The sequence below is a fragment of the Desmodus rotundus genome, chromosome 7, assembly GCF_022682495.2.
Source record: "Desmodus rotundus isolate HL8 chromosome 7, HLdesRot8A.1, whole genome shotgun sequence".
In the NCBI taxonomy this organism is placed as follows: domain Eukaryota; kingdom Metazoa; phylum Chordata; class Mammalia; order Chiroptera; family Phyllostomidae; genus Desmodus; species Desmodus rotundus.
Window position 1 is genome coordinate 110416321 of NC_071393.1, and position 13961 is coordinate 110430281.

Here is a 13961-nt window from a genome sequence, read left to right on the forward strand (position 1 = left end):
TCTCTTTGTTGAAGTTCTCACTGAAATCATTCATTCTTCCCCTAAGACCCTTGAGCATTCTTATAACCATTATCTTAAACTCTGCATCTGGCTTCTTTGGTTGATTTCATTTCATTTACTCCTTTTTGGGGGGATTTCTCTTGTTGTTACGTTGTGGGACTTACTTCTTTGTCTCCCCATTTTGTCTCTGTGTATTAGGCAGATATGCTGTGACTCTCAATCTTGTTGTGTTCACTTTATGATGTAGGTGTCTTGTTGGGCTTAGTGGCACATTCTTCCAGATCAGCTGAGCTTGGTGTCCCAGGAATGTTTCCTGTGTATTACGTGCACTCTCCTGTTTTAGTTGAGTGTTAAATGCTTTTGGCCTTTCATGGGTGAAGTTAACCCTTCAGGCTGACTGACTATAATGATAAACCTCAATCACTGTGTGTGAGTCACTGTATAGATGCTGCTCCCAAAGGCAGATTTGTTCCCAGCATCGTCTGGTGCCTGCCAGAATCTCCCTTTGGGTGTGCCATTTGTGTGGCTAGTTGAGTCAAGCTCTGGTATGGTATGAGGCCCATCACTGGTTGTGTTGGCCCTGGGTCCACTTTTGCCGGATTCAGATACAGGTCAATGTCAGCCATTGTGTTTAACTGGCCTTGGGCTACCTATCTGGAGCTACCACCCTATTCACTGTTTGTGGCCTCATCTACTGGGCCTGGATGTGCATGGGAAGTGCTAATATGTGTACAAGGGTTGGTTTCTTCCAGCTTAGAGCTGAGGCAGGTGTATAAAAGGTCTGAGGCTCCCTGAGGTCTGCTTCCACCTGCCAGCTGCCCTGCCCCCTGTCTCCCCACTGAAGTTGCCTGGTCTTCCTCCAGAGCTTTCCAAATAAAGAATGCAGAGTTGACTCAGGCCAGCTGTGACCCACAAAGCCTTCCACAGGTTGAGGGCTTGGTCGGGTTGGGTGACTGGGGTTGGGAGATCAGGCCTAGTGGATCCCCTACTTCAGAGCCATGTAGTCAGGCACTCAATGAGGGGAAAGTGGCCCGAGCCTAACCACTCAGTCTCCTCCAGAGTCTCCAACTCTAGCTCTTCCAGGAAGATCATGCCTCGGTTTCAGGTTGGGTGCAGCCAGCCATCCCCTCTGCAGGAGCAAGCTCAGCAGGGCAGAGCTGCCAGGACTGGGGAGGACATATCTAAAGAGTCTCCCATTAGGGTGTGCTGGGCAAACCCACAGGAGGGGGACAAGCACTTTTTCCTGGTCCCAGACAATAGCCTCCGAGGGAGACACACTCTGAATGACCCAGATCTGAGCAGTACTCCTTTGCCCCTGCAGAATTGAGCTCAGCAGAGCCCAGTGGCCACTGGGATTTGGAGGGGCAAATCGAAACTATCTCCCATTGGGGGGGGGGTGCCAGCAAGCCTGTAGGAGTGGGGTGGTCACTTCTTCCCCTTCTAAGTATAGCATGGCCTGAGCTCACAGGGAAGGTAGGAGCGCCCACACCCCCTCAGGATCTGGCCACACAACCCAGTATCCACCCAAGAGATTCCCAGATAAAAGCTTCCTCAGGAGATATATTCTGAAAGACCCAGCTCTGCATGGTCCTCTTATCCCCAACTAACAACTAAACTCAGCAGGGAGGGGCCACCGAGTAGAAGGGCAGGCCAGGTGATTTAACAGGGTGCTTGAGGTAGGGACCATTGATCTCCGTTACAAAGCTACACAGTTCAATCATTGCCTGAGTCCCCGACAAGAGCTTCTCCAGAAAAAGAGCACCCCAAAGATCCCTGCTGGGTGCAGTCAGCAGACCCCTCTGCAGTACCCAAGCACAGCAGGGTACTATAGTTGCAGGACCAGGCACTGCACTCCCTAGGCTTGTGTGGTAATAATAAGAGTGCTCGACCCTGGGATGGTGGGTTCTGGGTCTCTAGCAGACTGTCTTCTTTCTCAGGCAGACTGCACTGATTTTCATAACCAGATGCTAGTGGGCTCGTCTTCCCATCTCTGTTGCTCTGTGCTGAGGATCACTGCCTAGGGTAGAGATTCCACTCTCCTGGTTGGGAAGGGGGGCAGGAGTTTTGCAGTCAAGATATCCCTCCAGCTTTTCAGGCGCCACACATGGGTGCAGGGGCCAGCCTTTTCTAAATCTTTGTCCTTCTTATCAGTCTTTATGTGGGTTCTTCTGTAAGTCCTTGGTTACAGTATAGTGGTACCTCGGGGCTTATTGTTAATTTGTTTCAGAACTCGTGAAGAGTGCCAAAACTGCTGAGTACCTAACATGACAAGTGATGAAGCACTTTCTCTTGTGGGGCAGCATCCTGACTCATACAAGTTCTAGCAAGTGTGATGAGTCCCAAGCAAGTGCTGAGGGCTGAAACTTTCTTTTTTTTTTTTTTTTTTGTCAAAATGCGGTGAATATAGGGTTTGATGAGTTCTGAAGCTGACGAGTACCCAGGTATGACTGTATTTTAGTTCAGCTAGCATTCAATTGGTTATTCAGGTTTATTGCTCTATAATTTACCTGTAGGACATTTTGGCACTGGGAACAGGTGAGTTTAGCTTCCATCTACTCTGCAGCCATCTTGGAATCCTAGGTAGTTTCTTTTTACTGAAGTTTTTCCTGGTGTTTTTTTTAATCAATTTTAACCTCCTTTCTCATTTCTTTGTTTAGTATAATACAGACACAGACACACTCCAACTTTCCAGTGTTTTTAGTCATTTGATCATATGATTACCCTATTTTGTCAATGTACTATTCATATGTACAATATTTATGTCATACATTCATTTTAAAACAAGTAGCAATATATTAAATCATGTATTTTATCTGCCATAATTTTTATCTTCTCCTGAGGGCATACTTATGTATTTTAAAGAGAGGGGAGGGAAGGTGAGAAAGGGAGAGAAACATTAATGAGAGACGGAAACATCAGTCAGTTATTTGCCTCTTGTGTGCATCTTAACCAGGGACCAAACCCCGCAACCTAGGCGTGTGCCCTGAGAACCGAACCCATGACCTTTCAGTTTATGAGATGACCCTAAATCAACTGAGCCATACCAGTTGGGGCTACCTGCCTTAAAAAAAAAAAGTTTCATTTATTGTATTTATTGGAGGGACATTGGTTTAAAAATTATATAGGTTTAAGGTATATAATTCTGTAATACATCATCTGTATATTATATTGTGTGATCACCATCCCATCTTCTTCCATCACCATTTCTCCCCCCTCTACCACCTTCCTGTGTTGCCCCTTACCCCCACTTACCTGCCTTAACAGTTGAAACCATTATCATTGGTTTGAAGTTGACGCAGGAATACTAATCTGGAAGTTTACCTTCCTCAGGTTGGGATTCCGGGAAAGGCAATATTTGAGGTAGTGTTAGCCAGCATTTATCAAAAGAAAAGTAAGTTGTTTGTTGAGTAAAATTGAAGTTCATCATAGCAAATTTCTTTTTATTTTTCTTCTGTAAATCAAGCATTAATATCATGGCATCTTTGAATCATTATTATAGTAACAAATTGTAATATTTCTGTAATTTATACCATTTATGTAATAGGTGTTACAGACTGCTTTTATTATAGCCAGTCTACTTTACAATGATAGGTGCTTTGAAAATTTTATTTTGAAATAATTTCAAACTTTCAGCCTCTAGTGTACTATATTACAGATATTTGTGTATTCATCTGCTTCCCTACAAAACTTTGATTTCTCTGCTTTCTCGTTCTCTCGATTGTATCCATTACAATCCATTACTATGAACTCAGTGAATAAAACAATGCACTCATTATTTGCAAGGCCATAAATTGAAGTCCTTAAGTTTTCAGTAGTGTTTTTGCTCTAATGTGTTTATTAATACCCCAACAATCTCAACTCCTAATCGTATAGCTTTAATAACTGACAATGAAAATGATTTTTAAATGGCTACTAAACCTCCTGCAGAGTTATATAATTTGTCATTTTAGTAACATCTAGTGCTGCTTTAGTTATTTTACTATGGTCTTATTTAGTGTGTCAGTTATGGACCTTATATGAATTAAGTTAAATTTGATTAGTGTTTTTTTTATCATTCAATCATGACACTCTAAGTATAGGGAATCTCAAATAAAGATCTGAACACTAGTTCCATTAGCAAGAATAAATGGTAACATTAAAGAGTTTAAATGTAGAATTTTTAGTAAAGATAATTTGGATTGTTTTTCCTAATGGAAACAAGAGTATCACTTATTAATTTATATCAGACAAGAGATATCCTAAAGTATCTGTAATATATAAGCTCCTTACTTGTGATACTCCTTTTTTGATATCTAGTACTTATAAGTCAAATAAATAATCAGAAAGTTCCTTTTCAAGCACTGAATTAGAGCAGTGTTAGGTAGGTATCTAGGAATTTTAAGAACCTAGAGCACCTGTCTGATAGAGATATGATAGTAGCCACAAATGCAAGCCATATGTGTAATTTAAAAATTTTAGTAGCACATTTTAGGAGCTAAAAAGAAGTCAATGAAGTTAATTTTAATACTGTATAGCTTATTTAACTCAATATATCCACAATGTTATTTTAACATGTAATCACTATTTTAAAATTAACCTTCTTTATACTAAGTATTTAAAGTCTGGTATGTATTTTACACTTAATATATATGTCAATTAACAACTTTACTTACTAACTCCTTCAGTTACTTAAGAAGATTACTGAATATTTTTGTGTCTCAATTTCCCCATTTTTTACAATGGAGACAGTTATAACAGTTAAATTGGATAATATATAACATGCCTAGGAAGTGGTAGGTGTTACATAAACCTTAGTTGCTTTCCAAAAATATTTCAAACACATGAACATGATATGTCATGGCATTACTGCCTCAAGGCCAAGATCATATATTAAACATTAAATCTGTAACCCTCCAACATCATCTCTTTTCAGTGCACAGTGCTGGGTACACAGATCTCTCTGAATCCTTGTTGAAATTATCTTTTAAAGGAAGCAAAATCAGTATTGTTTTATCAGTTGTGACAAATGTATCACAATAATGCATAGTTTTAAAAGAGAAAACTGGTGGGAGATCTGTGAGATGAATTTCTTTACTTATTGTTTAATTTATCTGTAAATCTAAAACTATGTAAAAAATAAAGTCTGTTATAAAAAACAAAACAAAACAAAAAAGGAAGCACCATATCTGTTATTTTGTCTTGATATATCTTAGTGACAGAATCCATCGGTAAAAGTGGCCACTTCAGATTCATTAAAACCATCAATCATAAAAGTTTAGTTATGGTTAAAAATCTAACTTAATGTTTTTCTTCATTCAGTACTCATTCATTATCCACTTCCTTTTAACTACTATATGGAAAAATTAATCACAAAATGATTTTTTTCTTCCACAATTATTGGGGTAGACATTGGGGATTATTGGTGGCACTGTGATGCTACTAGCAGAAATAGTCCTATTTTTTTAAACACTATTGCCAGTTTTGAGACTATTTTCTTCTGATTTCAGGTTGGGTGGGACGATATCAGCATACAAGATAGTACCAGATGAAATAGAAGAAATCAAGGTATAGTATGTCATTTTTCACCTCTACAAAGATTTAGTATCTTGGTGGGAAGTGGGAAAATAATATCTTATTCTTTATGCTATTGAATATTTAGGTATGTTAGTATAGCATTTAATTCCCAGTTATCCTATTTGAATTTTATAAATACACACACACACGCACAGGGTCTAGCAGAAGTAGCACCTGATTGAGTGTGGTTGGTAGGGTAATAATATGAGTGTACTAATTTATAGCTTTAATTTGAACACTTCACCTAAAATGTCATATGGTAAGCTTAAGTGTGATATTGTTATGTTACAGAATTGTTTGCTTATGATTTTATAAGATTTTGTAATTAAAATGGGGCATTATTTATGCCAGACCTGTCTATATATGTGTGTATATATATCAGATAACCACCATCATTATCAATGCATTTCTAAGAAAAAATGTTAAAAGAATCAAAAAAAGAACCCTTTCCTGTGAAATTCATTGGAAATATACTTAAGAAAACACTGCATGTAAGCATTAGCATGCACGATGTATTATCTTTTTACCTGGTTTTAATTTCTTTTCCCTATGAGCTTGCAGCAGTTATAAATAATATCAATCTTCTAGTAAATATTTCCTGGTTCCTTTGAAAACACTATGTCAATTTCAAATTTATAGTACAGTACAAAATGTACAGTACAGTATAAAATTTAAAACTGACCTTTTTGAAAATTATAGCATTACTTCAATCTTCTCTCTATCTCTAACATTTTACTAAATTCTATGGACTGTTGGTCTTCTAACATAACATGTGGCCCTTGTTTAAAAGTAATTTAGCCAAAATACATACATGCATATGACAAGGTCTGTCCAGAAAAAGTCTAGCCATTATTAATGTAAGGAGATTGGTTTGTGTGACTTCAAAGTAACCTGACAGCCAAGGAGAGTGGACTGGAATGCTCATGCGTGAACAATGACAGCTTCAATGTACTAGTCAGTGGGGGCAGTGTATGCTATTGAGTGGCATGCGTACCGTGTCACTGTCACATTCAAACTGACTGAGCAAGTAGAGCAACAAATCTGCATCAAATTTTGCATTAAGCCTGAACATTCCTCCACGGGAACTATTGGATGATTCAGAAGGCCACAGCTACGAGCAACTGGTAATTGGCAGCTTCATCATGCCAACATGTCCATTCATACATCATGTCTCCTGCAGAATTTTTTTGGCAAAACATCAAACCACCCAGCTGACTCAACCCCCCTACAGCCCAGATTTGGCACCCTGCAACTTCTGGCTTTTTCCAAAACTAAAATCACCTTTGAAAGAGAAGAGATTTCAGACCATCAGTGAGATTCAAGAAAATATGACGGGGCAGCTGATGGTGACTGGGAGGACTGTGTGAGGTCCCACATTGCCTACTTAAAAGGGGACTGAGGCATCATTGTCCTATGTACAATGTTTCCTGTATCTTGTATCTTCTTCAATAAATGTTTCTATTTTTCATATTACATGACTGGGTACTTACTGGACAGACCTCAGTATATGCATAGCGCAGTGTCACAGACAGTGTGGTAAAGGCCAGGGGCGGGGCCTAGGTGGCGGAGGGCAAAGAGGGGGAACGTGGGTAATATCTGTAAAAGTGCTTACAATTTAAAAAAAAAAGAAAAAAAAGCAATTTACTATCTAACAAGAACTGAACTTACTACCTTTTTCATAAATAGGATTTGAACAATTGGATAACATAGTCAAGGATAAACAATACTGAGTTAAGTTTTTTAAAATAACATGTAAAGTTCTCAACAAATCATTGAGCTTGATTTGGTCAACTTTTCAAAACTAAGTTCAATAAATTCAATCTTAATAAATAATTCCTTAATTTGTTTATTTAATTTTTAAATTAGTTGAGCTCGTTCTTTATTCTATAATATACTATTAGTTCCAGTATGTCAGGTGTTATATGTAGTTATCAGAAATTAATGCCATGATTATATTCTAGCATTTAAAAAAGGAGTGTCAAGAAACTTATTTATACTTGATATAAATTCACAAAATAATTGGCTGGGAGGAACTTTGGTCTAATCTAGATCTCTCATTTTTCAAAACAGAAAATGGGAATTAAGGTAAATTTAATTGTTTGAGGTCTATTACTTCCAGAAATATAATCAAGGGTTGGAATAATATGAGCATACTTCTTGGAATATATATGTCAGAAAAACTTAAATGGTAGAAACTTTGAGTAATCAATAAATATATATTTAATTAAGCAGCATTTATGTAGAGGATAGAGTTGAAATCCATCTCTCTAAAGGTCTCTGTCTGATTTACAATAATAATATGTTAAGCGATTAAGGTAAACGAAATTTCTTGAAAGACATAGGAAGAGCACTTGGCCATTTGAAAAAGATAATCAGCAGTGATTCCAAGAACTCAGCAAATTGGAGTTTTATACTCCAGTTCTATATTCTTTGAAAGCATATAAAAATGAGATAATATGGCAACAGATCAAAGAGTGTAAAATAAACTGTTGAGCTATAAGGCTGACACTGGGCTTTTATGCCATATTAAGAAATTTGGATTTTATGCTGAAAACTATGGGATGCCGTCATGGGATTTTTGGATAGAAAGTAACATAATCAGCTTGGTAAAAATGTTTAGGTTTTTCTGTGATGAGTGAGAAAAATGATTTCAGTGAAGAGGAGTTTCTGTCCATAACGAAGGAGACGAGGTTGCAGGAATATAGGCACAAAATGTTTAAAACCTGAGCTAAAGAGGTGGCAGTAAGGCTGAAGAATAAACTCAGATTAAAGAAATATTAAAGTAGAATAAAAAAAATACTTGATGATTTATTGGATATTTGGGAAAGATGGACTCGGGTGTTTGGATTAGGAAATTGAGTAGATTGTATTAACTGTTAACTTCAAGAAAAATACAAGGACTAAGTTTGAGAGAAAAGAGGGTAAGTTTTGGACTGACTTACTTTGTATTATATATCCCTCTCAGATAACCATATATTCACTAAGGCACTGGATAAATCAGCTGGAACTCAGAAAAGATAATTCTGTCTTTTGATTGATACTGGAATTGTCATTATGCAAGTTAGTTGAGGCCCTGCTCACACATGGGATCACCTAAAAAACCTGCCTGAGGTAGTAACAGTGGACTGAAACCCTTCACCTGTGGAAGGGCTATTATAGAACCAGAGGATTGGTATATTATTGTTTCAGCTTAATTGAGCACAGAAATATTGCCTATTTATTATAGTGATTTTTCTCTAAAGGATTTTCTTTTTCATTGTGTTTTTTAAAATTCCAGAGTTACACGAGTTATCACTTAAGAGATTTTTATGAAAAAAGCACAGTTCGCAGATGACATGTGGTAATACGATTTTTTTCTATCAATTACTAGTATTATATCTAAAAGAGCTTCAGAGAACTTGGGGCCTGAGGCATAAAAAATATGAAATTGATTCTTGCATTCTAAACTGTTAGAAGAAAAACTGTTATAAATTATTTTACCAGTATATGATGCCACCATTAACATTTTCAGCTGAAATCAGATAATATGTATAATTTTTTTGTTTTCATTGGAGGAAATGTAAAACATCTGGTTGTAATACTCATTTAGTTGGATAATATCTGAGTAACTTTTAATTATTTAAGTAGAGCAACTGAGTTTAAATTTGAACAATTCATTATTTAGTTCATACATAATTTGAATTAAATGTACATATATTGATTACAATAAATCACCTCATGGTGAATGGATGCTTGGCCAGAGGCTTAAGGGATAAAGAGTGAATACACTCCTGGTGCAATCACAACCATCACTTCCACCCAATATCCTGAGTTTTTAGCATTATTAGTCCCTTGCTTTTATTTAGTTTACCACTTATATGCACATTCTTAAACATTGTAACTTATTTGTGCTTCTGCTTAAGCTTTATATGAATTGAGTCACACTCTATGCAATCTTTTGTGCTTTACTTCATTTGCTGTGGGAACACTGGGATTCATCCATGTCGTCAGTAGCTAAGTTAGTTTTTTCTTTTCCTTTTCTTTTCTTCTTTCTTTTTTCTTTTCTTTCTTCCTTTTGTTTTCCTTTTTTTCTCTTCTCTTTTCTTTTTACTTTTTTTCTTTCTGTTTCTTTCATCTTCCTCTATCTCTCTCTCTCCCCCCCCCACCCCCTTCCTACCTTCCTTCCTCCCATAAAATACTCTGTCGTGGCACAAATTATGTAGAAATAGTGTTGATGGACATTCAGCTTGTTTCCAGTTGGAGTTATTATGAAAAATTCTTATATAACCATCCTGTGTAAAAAGTTTCTGTGAATATATACTAAGAAAGGAATTCCTGGTGTTTAAGTAGTGTATATTTGCAACTTTTCTGGGTGAAATCACTGTCTTCCAAGGTAGTTAAGCCAATTTACACTACTAGCTTGGGTGTACTTATTTTAAAGAGAGATTTTTGGCCAAGATGGAGGCATAGGTAGCATACTTGGCCTCCTCCCACAAACAAAAGGACAACAACAAATTTTAAAACAAAACACAACCTGAAATGCCAGAAAATTGAACTGTATGGTAGTCTGACAACCAAGGAGTTAAAAAAGAAGCATTCGTCCAGAGTGGTAGGAGGGGCGGAGATGGGCAGCCGGGCAGAGAGGATTCATGGCAAGGAGGCCAGAGGACCAGGGTGGGCCAGGCAGAGGCTGGTGGACTGGACAGTCCCACATTTGCATGCAGATAAAATGGATGAACAACTGGGGAGCAAGAAAGATCACTCAACCAGGATTCCAGTGTGGAGAAATAAAGCCTCAAAACCTCTGATGGAAAAAACCTTTGGGAGTTGAGGTGGTGGGAGGAACTCCCAGCCTCACAGGGAAGTTCGTTAGAGACCCATAGGGTCTTAGAACATATACAAGCCCACTCACACAGGAATCAGCACCAGAAGGGCCCAATTTGCTTCTGGGAAGTGGGGGAAGTGACTGAAAGCCGGCCAAGAGCAAGCAAATGGCAGTGTTCCTTCTTGGACCCTTCACCCACCTACAACGCAGCCACGTGGTTTGCCCCGCCCTGGCGAATACTTAAGGATCCACCCCTTACTACATAACAGGCATGGCAAGACAACAAAAATGGCCCAAATGAAAGAACAGATCAAAGCACCAGAAAAAATACAATTAATCTACAAAGAGATAGCCAACCTATCAGATACACAGTTCAAAACACTGGTAATCAGCATCCTCACAGAATTGGTTGAGTATGGTCACAAAATAGAAGAAAACTTGAAGGCTATGAAAAGTGAAATAAAGGAAAATGTACATGGAACTACCAGTGAAGGGAAGGAAACCACAACTCAAATCAATGGTTTGAAACAGAAGGAAGAAATAAACAGTTGACCAGAACAGAATGAAAAAACAAGAATTCAATAAAATGAGGAGAAGCTTAGAAACCTCTGGGACAACTTTAAACTTTCCAACATCCAAATCATAGGGGTGCCAGAAGGAGAAGAGGAAGAGCAAGAAAATGAAAACTTATTTGAAAACATAATAAAAGAGAACTTCCCCAATCTGGTAAAGGAAATAGACTTCCAGGAAGTACAGGAAGGTCAGAGAGTCCCCAAGAAGTTGGATCCAAGGAATCACACACCAAGCACATCATCATTATGTTACCCAAAATTAAAGATAAGGAGAGAATCTTAAAAGCAGCAAAAGAAAACTCCTACAAAGGAGTTTCCATTAGACTATCATCTGATTTCTCAAAAGAAAGCTTACATGCAAGAAGGGTCTGGAAAGAAGTAATTGAAGTCATGAAAGTCAAAGACCTCCATCCAAGATTATTCTATCCAGCAAAGCTATCATTTAGAATGGAAGGGCAGATAAAGTGCTTCCCAAATAAGGTCAAGTTAAAGACGTTCATTATCACCAAGCCCTTATTATATAAAATGTTAAAGGGATTTATCTAAGAAAAAGAAGATAAAAAATATAAACAGTGAAATGACAACAAACTCAAAACTATCAACAACCGAACCTAAAACAAACAAACTAACGAAGCAAACAACTAGAACAGGAACAGAATCACAGAAATGGATATCATATGGAGGGTTATCAGTGGGGATGGGAGGGGAAGGTATAGGGAATAAGAAGCATAAATGGTAGGTACAAAATAGGCAGGGGGAGGCTAAGAATAGTATAGGAAATGTAGAAGCCAAAGAACTTAAATGTATGACCCATGGACATGAACAAAAGGGGGGGAATGCGGGTGGGAGGGAGTGTGTAGGGTGCAGGGGAGTGAAGGAGGGGAATGGGACAACTGTAATAGCATAATCAGTAAAATATATTAAAAAATAGAGATTTTTAAATATTCACTCTTTAACCTATCTATAATTTACATTGGTATAAATTTATTTTTAGTTTTATATGGGATGACTTAAAATTTGCAGCCCGGTTTATTGAAAAACTATTGCCAACCCCCGGTTTGAATTGCCTCTTTTATCGTATACTACATTTTCATATTCCTACAGAAACATACAATAAGTCAGTCTTTTGTTTCATTGATCTATTTATATTTATCTTTTTTTTTTTTTTTTTGCTAGTATTATACATGAAGGGGCAGGGGTTGGGGGAGGGTGGTGGCACAACGTTTTTCAAATGCTAAAAAAATGAACTGTCAACCACAAGGTCTATAACCAGTGAAATTATTCTTTAGGAATGATTGGGAAATAAGGACATACTGAGACAAATAAAACTGAAAGAATTTGTCACTAGATAACCTACCTTGTAAGAATGGCTTAATAAATACCCTAAAGAGAAAGGAATTGATAGCAGAAAAAGGCTTGAAACTTCAGAAAGAAGGAAAGAGAACAGAATGTGTAAATATAGTAGACTATCTTTTCAAAAATGATTTCATTAAATCACATTTGTAGATTAAAACAAAATTATAATGTGTATATGTATGTAGAGTAAATAATGAACACAGTTATATTTAAAATGTAGGCGGGTAAAGGTACCTAAATGGAAATAAAGTTTCTCTATTTGACTTGAAATGATAAAATGTCAATACAATACCAGTGGGCTGTCATATATTTCATCTATAAATTATAATATTCAGAGCAACCACTAAAAGAAGTACATATACAAAATAATATAGACAAAAAAACCATAAAATAAAATGAAATCCTAAAAAGTTTTGAAGTATTCCACAATAAAGCATGAAGAAACAGGAATGAGGAACAGAAGGCACAGATTTAAGTCCTAAGATATCAACTAATTACCTTAAATATAAATAATCTGAAGACAAATTGATATAATAGATTTTTAGAAATGACCCAACATATGCTATTCTCAGATAAATTATTTCAAAAACAATGAGTCATGTAGGTTGGAAGCTAAAAGGATATAAAAAGATATACCATGAAAACATTAATTTTTAGGGAAAAGGAAAGCTCTCATGTCAATAATCTATGTTTCTTCCTCAAGAAACTAAAAGAAGAAGAGCCAGATATAGTCAAAACCAGAAGACAGAAAATACTTAAGAATTGGAATCAGTGAAATTGAAAACAGGAAAACAGTAGGGAAAAATTAATGAAATAAAAAGCTGGTTCTCTTAAAAACTCAATAAAATTAATATACCTCTTACTAGAATAACAAAGATAAAGGAAAGAAGACATAATCATCAATATCAGGATTGAACAAACACTATTACTACAGATTTCCCATCCATTAAGAAGATGATTAGAGAATACTGTGAAAAACTTTATACTCATAAATTGAATAACTTAGAAAAAAAATGGAATAGTTCCTAAAAGTTCACAAATTACTAAAACTAACCAAAATAAAATAGACAATTTGTATAGACTTATAACCTAAAAAACCAACTAAAAAAGAAATCTCTAGGCCCAGATGGTTTTACCGAAAAAGTCAACTAAGCATTAAAGAAGAATTAGCATCAATTTTACTGAGTCTTTTTCAGGAAACAAAAGAGGAGGAATATTTCCCAGCTTATTTTATGAGGCTAGTATTATATTGATAACAAATCAGAGAAAGAAAATACAAAAAAAAAAAGAAAGAAGGAAGGAGAAAGAAAAGGAAGGAAGGAAGGAGGAAAGAAAGAAAACTGACAAATATCTCTCATGAACTTAAAATCCTCAATTAATTTGGGGCATGTAAGAACAACTTGCCCCCCAAAATATTAATTAACATATATACTGTTGTGAGTTTGATGTGTGCACAACAGTTGGAAACTGAAATTTAAAACAATACCATTTACAGTTACTCCAATGAAAATTACTTAGGGATACACTTGAGAACACACAAATATATCTATGCTGAAAATTACAAAATGCTGAAGAAATAAAAGGGTACTTAAAGAAATGGTCAGATATACCTTGTTCATGGATTGGAAGATTCGACATAGGAAAATGTTAGTTCTCCCAAAATGACATAGAGGTTT

The 13961-nt window shown here is 36.4% G+C and overlaps 1 protein-coding gene across 3 annotated transcripts in view; it reads left to right on the forward strand.

Moving 5' to 3' along the window:
* GPHN (gephyrin) overlaps positions 1-13961 on the forward strand; it is a 437816-nt gene that overhangs the window by 154989 nt on the left and 268866 nt on the right. For all 3 annotated transcript variants that reach the window (XM_045201246.3, XM_071222011.1, XM_024568512.4), the window contains exon 3: positions 5487-5544. In XM_045201246.3, the coding sequence (XP_045057181.1) occupies positions 5487-5544 (58 nt within the window). The remainder of the gene's footprint in view (positions 1-5486; positions 5545-13961) is intronic.